General features: G+C 43.2%; 2 protein-coding genes across 2 annotated transcripts; one reads left to right on the forward strand and one right to left on the reverse strand.

Annotated features, from left to right (window-relative positions):
• Positions 1-115: 115 nt before the first annotated feature.
• Positions 116-6,456, forward strand: TRIR (telomerase RNA component interacting RNase). The gene is made up of 3 exons (XM_035104911.2): positions 116-416; positions 2,796-2,873; positions 4,218-6,456. Exons 1-3 carry the CDS (start codon positions 162-164, stop codon positions 4,323-4,325), a joined length of 441 nt encoding a protein of 146 aa, XP_034960802.1. The 5' UTR covers positions 116-161; the 3' UTR covers positions 4,326-6,456.
• Positions 6,457-9,086: 2,630 nt separating this feature from the next.
• Positions 9,087-16,494, reverse strand: LOC118080004 (RING finger protein 11). The gene is made up of 3 exons (XM_035104912.2): positions 16,193-16,494; positions 13,455-13,624; positions 9,087-10,523 (listed from the first exon to the last, which is right to left on the reverse strand). The coding sequence occupies exons 1-3, from the start codon at positions 16,322-16,324 to the stop codon at positions 10,352-10,354; spliced, it is 474 nt and encodes a 157-aa protein (XP_034960803.1). The 5' UTR covers positions 16,325-16,494; the 3' UTR covers positions 9,087-10,351.
• Between the last annotated feature and the right edge of the window lie 1,376 nt (positions 16,495-17,870).

A 17,870-nucleotide genomic window follows, 5' to 3' on the forward strand; every position in this document is an offset into this window, starting at 1 on the left:
CCCGGTCGGTCAGCGATACTTCTTCTTCTTTTTTTTTTTTGACGTGCGTGGGCACCCTAGCAACGTCGCTTCTCCCGTCGGGCTTTGCGGCGCCGGCGTCGTCATCGCTCCCCACCGTGCTCTAGGGCGCGTACGCTCAAGGCAAGGGAGGGCGGCGCAAGATGGCGGCGGCGCAAGGCAGGGGCCCAGGCTCCCAGGCGGCCGGGCCGGGCGGAGTGAATGTGTTCGCCAACGACGGCTCCTTCCTAGAGCTCTTCAAGCGGCGCATGGAAGAGGCCGCCGCCGCGGGAGGGAGGAGCGGACCGGGAGCGGGGAAAGCAGGGACCGAAAAACAGAGAGAGACCGAGTCTCGGCCGGAGCCGCCCGGGGAACAGGAGCCGCCGGAAAAGAAGCGGAGCGGGAGCGCCCTCAGCTTCGTAAGGGATCCGGGCCCTGACACCCCCTCTTTCCTTTTCCCTTGGCTTACTCCTCTTCGCTTTCTGCCTCCGCCCTCCCCAGGCCCCAAAGGACCGAGGCGCTGGCGCCTTCTGCCTGCCAGTTTTCATCTCCTTTTCTGACATGGTCGCGTGTGCCCTTAATAGGTGCTTGGCAGGCAGAGGTTCAACGGGTGAAGCACCTCCTCACCTCTGTAAAATGTCCTCTCTTCCCCTCCCCCCAGTATTTCTGTTACGGTAGCGGAATAATGTTACCAGGAGCACTGTTAAATTCTCCTCCTCCGAGCTCTCGACAGAGGAAAGCTGTTTTCAAAGCTCACTTTAATTCACGTTATAAATTTAAGCCCGGTGGTTATGAATATTTAGTGCTGATCCCCCTTGCCCCGTTAATATATAGCATAGTTGTATGCAGCAAGCAATTTTTTACAATGTCTGTTGACAGTGGTTGCATAGACGACATCTGTCATTGCTGTGCAAGTTAATGTTTTAGTGGGTTTGTTCATATTGATTGTGGACTTGAAAGTAAGCAGTTCTGGAATACTTCTGTAAGTGCTGTCCCCAATAAATGTTGTGAGACTATTTTTACTTAACTAGTCCTGGTCTCAGTCTATAAAGTAAACATCAAAATCCCTTTTATTCTCTGACCATAAACATATTTGCTCAAAGACTCATTAATTTCAGTATGCCTTATTTCCAAGTGGGTAAACTTCAAGTTCCAAGCTTGCCTTTTGGGGTTCTTAATAATCCTCCCCATGACAGAACTACCTGCTGCTGTGCATTTCTAAAAATCAAAGCCATTCAGTAGCCACAGACAAAATACTCCCAACAAAATTATGGTGATTTAAAAAAAAAACCGACTGAATCCTAACTTGGGACAGGTAAAAGTGCAGGGTGCGAAATAAATAATTGGAGAAACATTCTCTTTTCTGCCCCCTTCTGAGAAACTAAAAGTGTCAATCCTGATGTGTGGAATATAGATTCAAATTGGAAGTAGTAGATATAGAAGGCCGGCCACCCTGTAAACTGCAAGTAAAATACCACAACATAATGCTTTGATTTAACTGTGTTTTGGAGAACCGCCTGATAGATACAGGCTATGAAAACAAAGGAACTGAGGTGTATTAAGATAAACTAGGCCTTTTTTTCTTAAAGCAAACCAGGAGTTTTCCCTGCTTTAAACAGCTGTTGCAAGTAAATGGGTTTTTTGTCTAGCATATGGAAGTTTTTCTGCACAGATAGTATCATTCTTACAACAGAATGAAATCCGTTCAACATCCGTATTGGTGTGATATTTCTGAAATAAGCTGCTATTGTTTGGTTCGCAGCTGGATAGAGAAGAATGCAAATGTGACTGTATTCTCTATTGGTTTAGCATTAATAACATAGCCTGTTATAGAAAAGGGGAGGCTACTCAGAATGGAATAACATGCTCTGTGTTTACAAAAAAATAAGCTGCTTTTTAGTAAAAGTATTTTTTAAAAAATAATAATGCTCTGTGTTTACTAAAAAATAAGCTGTTGAGTTCAGTGGGAATTAATACCAGGTTATTGTGTATGGAACTGCAGCCTAAGAGTAGCAAAATGAGCATTCTCCCCCCCCCTTTCAGTCTTATGAAACCTGGAGTCTCTAGATAGAGGATTCTTGGAGATGGAGCATATGTTTGGGCATAAGACATTACTGGTGCTATGAATAGGAAGAGCATAGGGGGGCATGTACTGCAGGAATTTCATGATTTGAGCAGGGTGCTGATAGTGGACATTGAAACCCTGCTCTTGTTTCTTAGTTTTTAGCAGAAGGACCCCATCTGTTTTCAAGCTTGTTTTTTCAAAATGAAAGCTGAAATTTTATATCTTAACCCTCGAGCTGCTCTTCAAAATCCATTTTTTGTTTTATGGAGATTATACAGATTTATAGGACAGTAGCACACACAGCCCCTCCCTAGACAGGAATAAGACTGACTCTGCCAACTTGATTGTCCTTGTAGTTATTAGGAAATTAAACAGTTTCATATGTGTTGTGATGTTTTAGGGGAATGTGAGTGGAAGTTCAGTGTTGATCCTATTTTCTAATGGACATTGAGCCTGGAAAGCATTCAGAAAACTTCATTTTCTTATATAATGTGTCTTTTAATGTTTGGGCTAATCTGTACAGATGTATTGGTGAACACTGCTAAGGTGCCCTTTTACCCTCCTAGCACAACGGTGTAGGTAACGCTCGGCAGCTCTGTACTGACTGACAGGTGTGATGGCGAGCTAAGATGATCTAATTGAAGGACTCCCTATACCGTTATATAGTGGGCAACATTCCCCTTGCAGCTCCCAGGCTCGTATAACGGTTGCAGTCTTCTGTCCCTTCACCCAGGTGGGCAAGCGGAGAGGGGGCAGCAAGCTAGCCCTGAAGACAGGAGTGGTAGCCAAGAAACAAAAGACAGAGGATGAGGTAAGTTAGCATGAACCTCATATATATCAGCTTGACAATGCTTTTGCTTCTATTTCAGCAGGAATGGAAGTTGAAGGTAATATTCTTCTCCCTCATGCCATCTAAGTTTGGCATTGATGTTGACCTTCCATCTTTAGGGAAATGGCCATCTTTGGAGTGTGAGAAAATTTGTAGGAGAGCTGAACAATGATTTTTGACCTCTGCTAGAATCTCAGGGGCAGGTTGCTTTAATTTGTGTATGTGAGGGGAGCGAGAAAGAAAGAGACAGCACACAGAAAGAATATGAACTCTGCAATAATGGCAGTGGTAGCCCTTCAATGAAAAACTGCTATATGGGTCTCCAGGAGCAACAGAAGAGTACTTTATTTCTTGTTCCTGCTTCAGGTGTGATAACAGCAATGAAGATGGAAGCTTGTGTTCTTCCTTAGTAGGAAAGGTGCTTGTCAAGTGAACTGAAGAACTGATATTTCCTAGTTATGTGTTAAGAAGCTTCCCTGTCCATTTCATTTCTGTAAAATAGGGCTGTTTCAAAAGCTGCATGTACAGAGTTCCTCTTGCATAATAGGACTCCCATCCTTCTCCCATGCACCTTCAAAAGCTGCTGCAGAGGGTCCTTGTGAGGGCTGGAAAGGAAAAGATGGGAATGTCTGTTACACCAGCACTGACTATGACCCAGTGCTTTTAATTCCAATGAGATAATGGCAGATCAAGTACCTGGGGTTGTCCTCCTTTTGTCTTCACAGTATTATGTGGTAGGTTAGACTAAAGATATGTTGACTACCCCAGTGTCATACTGTGAGGTTTATAGCTGAGCAACAATTTGAACCTGGGGCTCCCTAGTACAGTACAACCCACTGACTCCTAGTTAGATGGTTGGGTTAATAATAATAAATTATTTATACCCCGCCCATCTAGCTGGGTTTCCCCAGCCACTCTGGGCGGCTTCCGACAGAAAAATGAAATAAAATAATCTATTAAATATTAAAAGCCTCCCTAAACAGGGCTGCCTTCAGATGTCTTCCAAAAATCTGGTAGCTGTTTTTCTCTTTGACATCTGATGGGAGGGCGTTCCACAGGGCGGGCGCCACCACTGAGAAGGCCCTCTGCCTGGTTCCCTGCAACTTGGCTTCTCGCAACGAGGGGACCACCAGAAGGCCCTCGGTACTGGACCTCAGTGTCCGGGCAGAACGATGGGGGTGGAGACGCTCCTTCAGGTATACTGGACCGAGGCCATTTATGCCATTGTTTCTTGAGAGTTAATGTTTTCTGTATATGGAATGTTTCTGAATAAAATAATTTGAGATATGTAACATTTCATTTTTGCCTCTCCTGTTTTGTTTGTAGGTTTTGACAAGTAAAGGTGATGCGTGGGCCAAATATATGGCTGAAGTGAAAAAATACAAAGCCCACCAGTGCAGTGATGATGATAAAACCCGACCTTTGGTGAAATAACTTTCATCTCCAGCTTGGACTTTCTCTGATGTACATAATTATTTAAAACGTCAAAGGAGAGTAGCTCTGCCCCACAGACTGAATGCTGCCGTGGCAGCAGATGACTTGCCATGCTTTTATATCTGGGAATTTAGAGCCTCCTTCATTGGTTCATTTATTGTTATCTTCTTTCTTCTGAGAACTACGTACTTTGACTTAGTTGCAGGATTTCTTAATTTGTAATCCCCAAAATAGTGGAATTGGTCTGACATGTCTTTCCCTGAATCACCAGGCAACATACCATGCCCACAAAATCTTTAGCATTAAACCTTTGCTTAACACTTCCAATACTCCTCAAGTTTCCACAATGGGATAAGCTAAGTGGATCCATTTTGCCAAATGCGTTATCTGTTTCTGTTTAAGATGAACTTAAATGTGGTCACAATTTCAAAATCCGCATTGCAGTCAACAGTAATTCCAGAACACTTTGTTATCTTTGATGAAAGGTGACCAGTGCTGAGTTCCTTGGTATGCTTAGTATTTGACAATTCTGTGAGTGCATTTCTGCTTCTGTTTTTTCCTCTCCATTTCACTGTACAATACAGTGTGTTATGTGGTTTTATTCTGAATTCCAATTGCTCATTCCTTGCCTTCTGCTATGCATGCTCCAATTTAGCACTGCGGATTATGTTGTGCCTATCTGCTAGCTAAGAAGGTAGAAACTTGGTCTGCACTTACACCCAATATTAGGAGAAAAATTGGCTAAAATTACAACAAACGTGCTCTGGAATTTCCAGATATCATGATTCTAGCCTTTGACTAGCCCCTCTGTTCCAGTCCTGGGTTTTGTGGCCAGAGTTCTTTGAGAAAGGCTGTTTGTCTAGCAGTTGTTTGCTGTGTGCATGGAAGCCAATGTTTCTCTTTTTTATTCTCCATTTAGACTCCTTATACTTTCCACGAAGTAATGTTCTAAAGCTGAAACTCAGATAGTTTCTGCAGTGATGTGAGTTCTTTCACTGAGAGTAACTGGGGATGACAACTTCATAGAAGGGCCTCGGGTACTTTCCTAGCAGTTGCAATGTCAAGAAATGAGAATACAAACAAGACCTTTTCTAGGATAATTTATAGCCCCCAATTTTTGTGTTGAGGGTGCATTTGGGCTTATGTTTGAATCTTACTCTGTTTGTGCCATTTCCTTTTCATGGAACAGGCACTTTGTGTCAGAGAACAGATATGGAATACCCAACTTCTGCTCAATGCTAAACATACTTGCAGAAGATTTTTAAGCTGAAGGAAAACCAGCCAAGGTTTTATATTCTCATCTGGGAGAGGCCTAAAAGGTGTTTGTTATGTTATTGAACACCCTTTAGGCAAAATGTTTTATATGTAAATGCCCTCTCTTAGGAAAAGGTCTCTGCTTTCTACCAATCAGAACACTGACGGTTGTGTAGGGCATGGGAAGTGGAGGAAATACTGGATTGAATCCTGTCTGCAACCCCCAAATCTGCTTTGGATGTTTTGGGGAAATCCCAAAGCAGATTTTGGGAGGGAGGTAGAGGCAGGAAAGGGGGTAGAAGTTCCATGAGCAAAAGTCATTCTGCTAATACAATGATTCTGTTGGGTACAACCCAACATTCTTGTTTAATTAGTTAAGTACACTTGCTGGAATCTCAGCCGACTTGAGTCCTGTTCAGACCTTTATTCAGCAGATGATCTAGAAGGGGTGTGTACATCTGTATGTGTGTAGGCTCTTCATTGTGATTAGGAAACCTAATCATGTGGCAGAAACTTTCATACATATGACCATATGCATGTCAAACACTATTTCAGACCTGAATAGGTGGAGATTGGGGAAAGGGTTGGAAGATGTCACCACTTGCTGCATTCAGTTTGAGGTAGTGTCTGAAAGGGGCTTGGGGTGGTCATATATGAGACTATTTACTGTTTAAAGCCTGAAGCATCTTGGAAGGCTTAAATATTTCACTGGTATCTGGTTACATGCCTGTTATAAAGTGGTGGCAGTTTGCTTCCTTGTTCTACACTAGATCAGACTCCTTTATTGCTTTTGACCTCCACAACCTGGCTTAGAGCACTGATAATCATTCTTACTACTAGCTTTTTAAAATAAAATTCTGTTGTGGATATTGATTCACTAGCTTTGTCTTGTTTCCTTTCTATTTCTTTTTTATGATAAAGGTATTTTTAATTATACAGGTAGTGACCATTTTGCGTGTGGTCAATTGAAAAGTGACCGCCGGCAGATGGGTTGTTTTGGACCCAGTGGAGGGTGGAGTGGGGACAGGGTGGGCTTATGCACACTTCTCTGACGAGTGCCAAGAATGCAACCCCTGTGCAAATGCGGAGTTGCCTGTATAGCCCAGGGGTCCCCAAACTAAGGCCCAGGGGCCAGATGCGGCCCAATTGCCTTCTCAATGCAGCCCACGGATGGTCCGGGAATCAGCATGTTTTTACATGAGTAGAATGTGTCCATTTATTTAAAATGCATCTCTGGTTTATTTGTGGGGCATAGGAATTTGTTCATATTTTTTTTCCAAAATATAGTCCGGCCCCCACAACATCTGAGGGACAGTGGACCGGCCCCCTGCTGAAAAAGTTTGATGACCCCTGGTATAGCCTATGGCTGGGTAGTACCTTTCAGAGGTAATCATGTTACTCTGCTGCAGCAAAAGCAGTAATTATGTGACACCTTGAAGACTATCAAATATATTAGTGGTATGTGCATTTGTGGACTAAAGTACTATACTTGATCATATGCAAGAAGTGTTATCTCATCTTTTTAATTTTATACACAGACATTGGTAGTGGGGTTAGGAGGATATAAAATGCAATAGTCGTTAAAAGTTATGTTAAAACTTAAATATATGTAAAATCATTAGTGACTCATCACTGCTTTGTGAATATTCACTAATGATTTTATGTATTTAAGTTTTAACATAGGAGGAAATTCTAAAAGGCACAAACTAGACTAACTACACCGCTAATAGTTCTCCCTCTCCTATCACATGCATGGGAATCCAATGTGATGTAGTGGTTGAGAGTGCTGGACCTTGGGCTTGGAAGATGAACATTCAAATCCCCATTTGACCATGAAGCTCATTGGATGACCATGGGCCAATCACTTTCTTTCAGCTTAACAGGCTACAAGGATAAAACAGGGAAACGGCAAACTATGTACACTCCTTGAACTCTTCACAGTAAGTGCAGGATATAAACACATTTTTTAGCTTAGGATAACTCTTTATGCATCTGGTGAAGGTGTAATTGCACTGTGCTAGGGAACATTTCCAGAGGGCAAGATTAATATACTGTTCATTCACTATTCTGGAAAATATATAGTTAAAGAATGAGCTAATAATAGCAGGGGTATGAAAACATAGCTTCACATTCATTGCAGTTACAACAGTTGCTTGATATATTCATCTTTATTTCTAGGTGTTGCTGCTTGTTCTTTTCAAAACACAATGATAGGTAACCTATATATTTTTTGCACTGTGAAATTTATTTGAAAGTATCATTTCTGCTAGATGTTGTGCTGACCTGGTTATATTGCCCCAGCCAGAACTTCGATCACTTACCTCTTTTCAGTTGCTTGAGGCCCTACACCCAGTTGCCAGCAGAACAACTTCGTTTCCACTCCAGCCAGTCTTCAAATGTGCATTAGACATTCCTTTGATTGATGCTAGTGGGTGTATCAGGCCAAATGGAACTCAGGGTGCTGTTACTCACTCCACAGTGAACCATCTTTACATATGAAGCTGCCTTATAAGGTCAGGCTAGTAGCATGTCTTGTTCAGTACTTTCTGGCTGATGGTGGTTCCTCAGAGCTTTGGGCAGAGGTCTCCACCAATACTTGATACTTTTCATTAGTGTAGTGGTGCTGCCCCAAGAGGATTTCGGGGCAGGAATCTTGGGGCCTATTCAGCAGGAGAGCCCCCAAATGTAATACAGCTGGCTTGCCACATTTTTGAATAGGTAAGTAATGTGCTTTACCATCTAAAGAGTGGAGCCCCCATAAGACCATTAAGTTCAGAATCTAAAATTACCTAACTGTACCACTGAATTAGAGATGCCTCCCCACCTTTGGGGAGACAATATGAGTTTTTTTAAATGTCATCCCTGCCATTATTATTCTTTTCTACTCCTACATTCCTCTTTCCCCTGCTATTTGTTGCATGTGTTGAAAGTCTTTAGATGACAGTTGCAAAGGTAAACATGAAACTTGTAGCAAACCAGCTACAAATCAGGCCCTGATGTGACTGCAGGAGAAGCAGCCTTCAGGAACATAGTTTGAATCTTAACTACTTCATTTCCCATCTCCTGTCATCCCTTTAAGATGACAACAACACTGCTCCTTATTAGTTGTTGCTGTTCCTTCAAGGCAAGAAAGCTCTCTAGGGAACTGGGCTGCAGCTGCTTCTCTGCTCACCACCTTTGGGATCCTGCCATTGAAAAGTGGTTTGTGATGTAGCTTAGAAAGCAGCTGCTGTTATTCCTTTCCTGGGACAATAAGGAAAGAGGAAGGGCCCAAGTCTCAGCATGGACCTTGCAACTCTAAAATTATGCCTAATCGGAAATGGACTAACCACCAAGTCCATCTTTTGCAAAAGACAAAAGGTAGTACAGAAAAGAAACACTGATGATTGACCAGTAGAAGAATTCTCCTTGTCAAGTGCTGCTGACATTCATTTTAGCTGGAAAGAGTAATGGAAGAAAAGGGATTTGAGCAGTCCGCTTTGCCCAAATACTTCTTTCTACAAGGGATTATATGCAATCTATTTTATTTCCATTTGAATGCAACACACATCAGTTTTACTTTCAAGTGCTAGATCCTTGTTAAGGACAATGCATAATCAGAAAAGCACTTTCACGCCTCTCCACTTGCAAGGCAATAAACAGAGCATGACTAAGGGAAGCCTTTCCAAATAGTGAGCTTGCTGCATGGCATTAATTGCTAGCAGGTTCTTATGGGACAAGAGTTCATTTTGTGTAAGGCAAACAGAGTAAACATTGGGCAAACAATCTTTCTTTACCCTTTACAATAGTGCACTTGAATGCCTTAACCCACCATCCGTAGAGGAGGCTTTTGTACTTCATCACTAACTTACTAAAAAGCTGTTATTTAACAAATAACTCTTCTGTCTCCTTCACCTTAAAAGTATCTTAAAATCTTAAAAAGCAGAAGAGAGCAAGTGAAAAGTATGTATCTTTCACTCTTAGTTGAAACATGAACCTTTAAACAGAAGCACTCTGACTCCAACAGCTACAGAAATCAAGCTTAAGTCTCCCCGCCAAGGTCACTGCTCCAAATTGCCTCCACAGAGAACTGAGACAAACCCCTTAGACTTGCTTTGTGCATTGTAGCACAAGTGCTACTGGGTAAGATTTCAATAGTGGCCAAGCTTTAAAGACGCCAGTTTCCCACCTAGTTAAAAGAAGCATTTGTGGGATAACGGAGAAATGCTTTTTAAAAAAATAAAAAAACACTTCTCAAAACTCCAGATTATGCCACAAACCAACCAGAGTTGATGTGACAATGCTAAAACTCCTTTCTGGATTTGAAATTACAAGATCTTTGCAACCAGTGTCAGCATTAAACAACTCTCTCTTTGGTCAAAGAGTTGCAGTCCCCTCCCATGTAACACCCCAGACCTGTACTTGGTAACTCAGTGGGGATTTAAACAGGTATGCGGGTAAGAATAGTCCTAAGGAATAATCTTGATCTTCTTAAAAAGAAAAAGAAAAAACAGCATTTGTGGGTGGAGTGAAAGGACAATTCTTGCTTTGCCATTTCGCCCCCAATCTCCACCTACTCTGGTTACAATTCTCAAATATGGCACAAGTCAGCCTTTAGCACAGCCAGCCAAGCTAGAATGGTTCTGTGTTGTCCTCAAGGCCTGGGATCAGATTCTCTGCCATAGGATCTTTGGTGTATCCCAGAAGTGTGCAAATAAAAGGGTGTGCCACATCCCAGCCCCCCACACAGCCAGGGCCTGGAAGCATTAACAAGAGCAGGGCACCGAGCCACCTCAGTTAGTCTCATAGGAGGACAGAAGAGCAGCGTCAACTGGCTCCATGCAAGAAGGGCAGGTGAATGATCGCATCAGCCAGTCGTCAATGCAGTGAACGTGGTAGATGTGCAGGCAGGGCAAGAACCGGATGGGGTCTCCGTATACAAAATCCAGCATGCAGATCACACACCTGAAATCAGGCAGAGAGAAAAGGAAATGTTATTAAAGACACTAAGATGGCTTCTAAAACTTCTCTCTCCCATTCCCTGTCCAATTTGCCACCACATGATAAGTTCAGGTATCCCAGTACAGTAAAGAACTAACTGGCAAGTCATCTAGTCTCACTATTCCATTCTTAACAGTGTCCAATACTGGTTGCAGGACTGGAAAGCATGAAAGCCAGTTACACACAGAGCCCTCTATCTTAAATAGTTTGCTTCTGACTTGCAAGGTTCAAGGATGACCCTCCACCTACATCTATTCCAAAACATGGGCATTACCCCAGCTGAAAGTTGCTGCTGTATATTCTCATTTTATTGGATCTTTTTAATAGTTGGGGGGGGGATATTGCTCTGTTGGAAAAATGATGGTGGGGGACTAACTTTTTGCCTGAATTAACTTTTGTATGACGTCTAAGGAATTGAGGCAAATTGGGGTCTGAATCTACTCACGAGATCTCAAAGAACTAAAATATGAAGTTTCTGACTTAATAAAAATATGATTGTAGTAGTAGCAGTAGTAAACTTTAATACGGTCAAAGACCAGCAAATATGTAAATTGTTCCAAAGATCAACCTCCACACCTGAAGACTGGAAAGTAGCCAATGTGACACTGATTTTTAAAATGGGATCCAGGGAGAATCCTAGAAATTAACAGGCTGATTAGTTTAACACCTGTCCTGAAAAAACTGGTACAAAGTATTGTTAAGGATAAAATAACCAAGCATATAGAACAAACCTAACTAAAGCAGACAGAAAGGAGTCCCACAAGAATTAGTATTGGGACCTGTACTTAAAAAAAAAAAAAACAAGCTAGAGCAGATAGGTGACCAAGTTTGCTCATGACACTAAGTTGTTCAGGGTGGTTAAATCATAAAGGGATGGTGAAAAGCTCTAAAAGAACTTCTCTAAAACTGAGAGGACGAGCAAATAAATGTAAAGTAATGCATGTTAGGGCAAATATATCTTAATTTCAAATATATAGTAATGCGGTCTGAACTGGTAGTGAGTGACCAGGAATTAGACCAGGGGTAGTCAACCTTTTTATACCTACCGCCCACAAATGCAACTTTCTTGACGGTAAAATTTCCTTACCGCCCACCAGTGCTCAATGGAAGGAGGATTCAGCTTGTGCCGTAGAACCCCCTACCGCCCACCTAGAATCCTGAAACGCCCACTAGTGGGCGGTAGGGACCAGGCTGACAACCCTGAATTAGACCTTGGAGTTGAATTGGGTAGCTTGATGAAGATGTGAATGCAGAGTGCAGAAGCTGTGATTACATTTGGAATATTGGGTATAAATTCTGGTCACACTGCAAACACAATATAGTGGAGATGGGAAAGGTTCAGAAAAGAGCAAGCAAAATGATCAAGGGGACAGAACAACTCACGACTGAGGAAAGGCTGTAGCATTTGCGTCTTTTCAGTATAGAGAATATGTGAGGAAGATTTGACATGATAGAATTGTATAAAATTGCGCATGGCATGGGGAAAGTAGATAGATAAAAGTTTTTCTTCCTCATAACACTAGAACTTATGGGCATCCAATGAATGTTGAGATGATTCAGGAGAGACAACAGTACTTCATGCAGTGCATGGTAAACTATAGGATTTGCTCTCAAAGCAGGCAGTGGTGGCCATCAACTTGGAAGGCTTTAAAAGAGAATTTGACAAATTCATGGAGGTAGACGCTATCAATGGCGACTAGCTATGATGTCTATGCTCTGCTGCCACAGTTGGAAGCTGTATGGAGGAGAGAGTGCTCTTGCACTTGGTTCCTGCTTGCAGGGTTCCCACGGACATCTGTCTGGCCACTGTGATAAGAGAATGCTGGACTAGATGAGTCCCTGGCCTGACTACCTCTTCCTAGGTTCTTTTTCTGGTTGCTGACATAAATCAGTCTGTGTTCAGTTATTCCATCCCCCTAAATCTCTGCTATACTGATGAGCTAGAATGGCAACATCTAATTGGAGTTCTTAAGGTTCAGGAATGCTAAACACAGCACTTATGAGTTTATCTAGGATTTCTGCATGCACATAAGCCTTTCCTTCAGGAGTGGAAGCCCTTCCAAACCTCCTCTAAAGCCCATTCTACTTTTTAGCCATTTTCCCGACTCCCCGGCTTTTGAGACAGCTTCCTGCCTTTTTTTCAAGTCCCCTTTCCAGTACAGTAGTTAAGATCCTGCAATTTTGCCTAATGAGTTATTCAATAAGATAGTTGCGCCATTTGGTAAATAGATTCAAAAGACTTTTTTTATAATAATAAAAAAGTGGGGTCAGTTGATACAAGAGTGTACAGCAACATGCTATGGAAATAAGGACACTTTCCCATATGCTTTACAGAATAGCACAATGGCCAGGTATAATATTGTTTTAGGACATTTTTTAAAACCAATAATCAGACAGTATAATAATAATTATTTTTATTTTTATTATTCATACCCCGCCTATCTGGCTGGGCTTCCCCAGCCACTCTGGGCGGCTGTCAACAAAACATTAAAATACAAAAATACAATAATCTAAACATTAAAAGCTTCCCTAAACAGGGCTGCCTTCAGATGTCTCCTAAAAGTCTGGTAGTTGTTTTTCTCTTTGACATCTGGTGGGAGGGTGTTCCACAGGGCAGCTGCCACTACCAAGAAGGCCCTTTGCCTGGTTCCCTGTAACTTGGCTTCTCGCAGCGAGGGAACCAGGCAGAAGGCCCTCGGCACTGGACCTCAGTGTCAGGGCAGAACGATGGGGGTGGAGACGCTCCTTCAGGTATACTGGACCCATATTCTATTTTGGAAAGGGAATTGCTACACACTGTCAGTGGGATATAAAGGCTATATATGCATCTACTAGCAAATAGTCTCAGCCTCAGTGAACTGGATAAACACAAAGCATTGCACATGGAAAACATACTCTTTGATTTTCTTTTCCGATGGCTCTGTGCCTGGATCAAATATTCCTTTGGGAAGATGTTGAATCAGCCCAATCCTCTGAGCTATACGGATCTGCTCCTCTTCTGTTAGTTGCGTGGCAAGACGTGCCTGGCTGGGCGTAGGGTGATATACTGGAATTGGTGCATGTTCCTAGAAATTCAGAAGACAGAGTGGCTGAGTGATTGCTACTCTTGTAACCAGCCAGTTATCAAATGCAGATAAACCCACACTCAACATACAGCAATTCAGCCGTCAACTATTCTTTCTTCACAGGCACCTATATTAGTTCAGGAGAGCTAGTTATTCAACATATTTCCACAAATGTGGCAAAACTAAATAACCCTGCAGGCTCCTACATTTACATACTTAACTTTTTGGTATATGTAAGCTGAAACTGTCTGATAATATCTACTCTGTAGTACACCAGATGGGCTAAATCATGGTGCTGTCATGTTTCTGATTGGCATTTTAAGTTTTTACAGGGGAGTGAGCCAGCAATTGCTAACTAAACAGTGCATCATTTGCAGATGCATAAGAAGCCCTTCTGTCTGCTATGGACTCTGGTGTTGGGATCCTTGCAGAACTAATTAACTCACCATAAAACAATCAGATCCCTCTCTTGCTCCTCTATTTTGGGATGTATCTAGACAAACATTTATTGTGAGACAGTGGTCCAATAATATACTGTTAGCTTGGAACGCCCATGCCCCCAATTGCTTTCGTGCCCTTGCTCCCAAGCCACTGTGTTTAAAATGAAAACATTTTAGCAAATTGCAAGTTGCCCCCATAGAGATGCATTAAATTACTGGTCTCTAAATCAGATGATAATTCTTAGGAACACTGCCCCAATCAAGATTTGGGACACAAGAATTGCAATGCTGGCTGAAATCAATAGTCTACCTAATTCAGCATTTTGTCTAAAAGTGGCCAGTCCAAAAGCTAAAGAAGTTCAGAAGCAGAACATGATGGTAACAGCCATTCTGTGTTGTTAGTAAACATTATCCAATCATCTGTGGTACACTCTTCTTAAATATGGAAGTTCATCAGGGTGCTTATTTCCTTTAGAAAGCAAGCTATGCTATTGGCCTTCACAACATCCTGTGGTAATGAATTGCATACATTAGTGTAGGGATTTTTGTGTGTGTGAAGCAGGTTTTTCATTTGTCTAATCTGCTGCCTATATGTTTCAGGAGGTAACCCAAAGAGTTTCTGAAATTAATGTGAATAAATTCCCCACACATTCTAACAGCCATCTTCCCAAGATCCACTCTGGTACTTTGAGATATGGAGTCCTGTTATTTTGTTCTAGCCACCCTCTTAAACTAAGTTTGTGCTGCCTTTACCTTCCACAGGTTTCAAACAGGATGAAACCACCAGAATTTCCCTCAGTCTTTCCTAATTCTTCTTCCATAGACCGTCTGCCCCCACATTGGAGAATGCTACTCTGCAGGTATGGCAGCTTGCAAAAATGCAAGAGAAACATGCAGCTGCTCCACAATAAACCTCAGACATGGGAAAGCAAATATCAAAGGCACACAGGACAACTGTTGAAATGGACAAGACATAACAATCATGTGTTCTATGTCATTTTTCTGCAGAAAGAGATGAAATTGTTATGAAATCTGGCTCTGCATTCCTGCTTACCACAGCCTGGAACTCAACATCTTCTAAAGATTTGTCAGGTTGGGTGAAAGCACACCTAGCATAAGATAGCCTGGAGTCTAAACATTCATTTTCAACCAAGCCTATTTAGTAATTGATTCGTTATGCTCAGTACTGCCCTGCTCACTAAGAGCCATTTCCCACATTAACCCAGGTTTGCCACCAAGCATACAATTTGTGGGGCTGCAGTCAATCTTGGCCCACCGACAAACATACCTGTATGATGTCTGTACTTCAAAGCAGGTCCTGGCACATTTACATTCTACATTATAAGTTGTATACTTCATCATGTGGAGCAGTTCACAGCTCAACATGAATTTGGGTCTCCTCACTTCAGATCCACCGCTCATTCTTATAAATCACACACCGCACTATTTCTGTTCCCCAGTTCTTATCTTCTGTAACTGACTCATGACTTGAGTTCTTCGCCCTGAATGCCCACCAAGACCCCAGCCCTAGTCACACAACTGTTTCCATAGCTTTTTGAGAGAACCTTGACCCATGACCTCAAACACACAGTACAGCCCAAAGGTTAAAGGGCAATACTAATGCCAATGCAAAAATATCGATTATCTTCCTGTGCTTGACAGACACTGTTCTGTCTCCTGCTCAACGTTGTACATCTATTCCCAAGTCAATACTGAGCTTAACTCACCCCAGTAACATCCACTCTCCAGGTGACTACACGGCGAGAGGGCATCAAGCCCCATTCTTGTGTCTCCTTAGCATACCTGGATGAGGTCGGGGGTCTCTATCCTAATCTGTCATCCCAGTTTCTATCTATAGCTACTGTTCCAGCTCACCCCGCCCTACTTACCCCAAGAACCCAAAGCCAATACCCGACCCCTGCCCACCCCCCAAAATGCCACCCGCATTTCCTCGCCCCATATGTCGGCTTCCTACTCCCTTGCGTAGCAGAACCCCGTAGGCTACCCAGGGCTGGCCCCAACGCCCAGCACCGCAGTCGGAGAGGCCTGGGGGAACCCGCCCCGCAGCCCCCCTTTCGCCCTCCGTCCCGCAGCCCCCCTTTCGCCCTCCGCCCCGCAACCTCGGTACCTGGTAGGGGGGCGGCGGGACAGGGATGGGCGGTGGAGATGAATCCCCAGGCCCAAGGCTCGCCCCATCGCCGGTAGAGTCGTTGAGCAGCGACAGGTCATCGGCCGCCTGCGAGGAAAGGCAGCCCCCCATGCTCGCCCGAGCCCGCCCGCTCGGGGCCGCTGCCGGGTCCGGCCCGGGCAACCTCCCTCCCCCAGCTCCGGAATGGGAGGGGGCGCCGTGGAGGAGCGGTGTGTCGCAGGTCTTGTCGGGAAATGTAGTCCTAAACTCTGGATCTCCGCGCTTGCGCAGTGTGAAGCAACCCGACCGCGGAGGGATAGGGCGGGCATTGGAAAATAGACTGAAAGGTAATCTAGAATTCCGATAGGCACGGTTGTTTCCGAGCTCCTTCGAGCCGCGCGATAAACAAAAGCACCTTCAAACGGTATTACAACGTAGCTTTAATTAAATCTGAACGTTTCTATGCGCAGCAGTGTTTAAGTCCCTAACTATTCAGCTAACTACCTATTTTTATGTTTCGGTTGCGATCTAAATTATGTCGGAATGGAAGTAAATAGCATAAAAAGGTAGACCAACCAACCGAGTTGTTCTTGAGTGCTCGGGTTGAGGATCACATCTGAACCAGTAGAATCTTACTTCATTATGTGTAAAGTTTAAACTGTCTAAATCCAGTGTGGTGCATTGATTTGTTCCGGATTAGGAGACCAAAGTTCAACGCCCCCTCCCCGCGAAGCCCACTGGGTGATCTTGGGCAACACACTGCCTTGCTGCCTACTCTACCATACAGGATTGCTGTGAGGATTAAATGCGGGAGGTAGAGAACCGTATCTATCGCCTTGAGTGCTTGGGAGGAAAAGTGGGATGTGAATATGCTACTTATATGACAATGAATTTTTACTATGAGCCCTTTAGTTTTCTGTTCATAAGTTGTATCCAACACTGCTGTTCATTCATATAGGCTTCCCATCCTCTCCAACTCTTCTCCCACCCTGCCATGTGCTCTCAAAATCTGACCTTTGGCCTTTAACTATCTGTGGCCTTTTAAAAGTAGATGGGAAGTTTTTAATTATTTTTGCTCTAGTTTGTATCTATAATGGTTGTTGTTATTTGTGTTCATTTGGTTGTAGTCACTGGGTTGCCCTGGGAAAGATAGGGAGACTAACAAATATAATAATAATAATCCCAATACCATCTTTCCATAGATGTAAGTTACCTTGTCATGTACTGTACAAGAAACATATATGCAATAAGAGAGCACCATGCATGTGACAATCAAACAGCCTAGCCCTAAGCATTGTCATCTCTTATACAACAAGATTAGTTTATAATGAAGCTACCAAATCAATAAAAATACATAGGTAACTGAGGTTCTCCCCCCCCCCTTAACAAAAATCCTGGCTACGCCTGTGCCTTGAAGCCCCCTACCACAGGGTTTGTCCATCTTTGAACAGGCAGCCATGATCTGTTGCTTACACGGGGTTGCTCCCCGTGTCGTTTGTTTGATCGCTCCAAGCTCTCTATAATCTTTTTACGTTTCTCTGCCAACATTATTTGAAGATAGCACTGCATATGCTCCATAGAACGTAATGGGCACGCCTCCGCCCCTCCTCCAGAAATATGCATCCACAAGACTCCAGAAGCGCTCCCCTCTCTTATTTCTTGTACCGACAAAACGCGG

Source organism: Zootoca vivipara, chromosome 2 (genome assembly GCF_963506605.1).
Source record: "Zootoca vivipara chromosome 2, rZooViv1.1, whole genome shotgun sequence".
Classification (NCBI taxonomy): domain Eukaryota; kingdom Metazoa; phylum Chordata; class Lepidosauria; order Squamata; family Lacertidae; genus Zootoca; species Zootoca vivipara.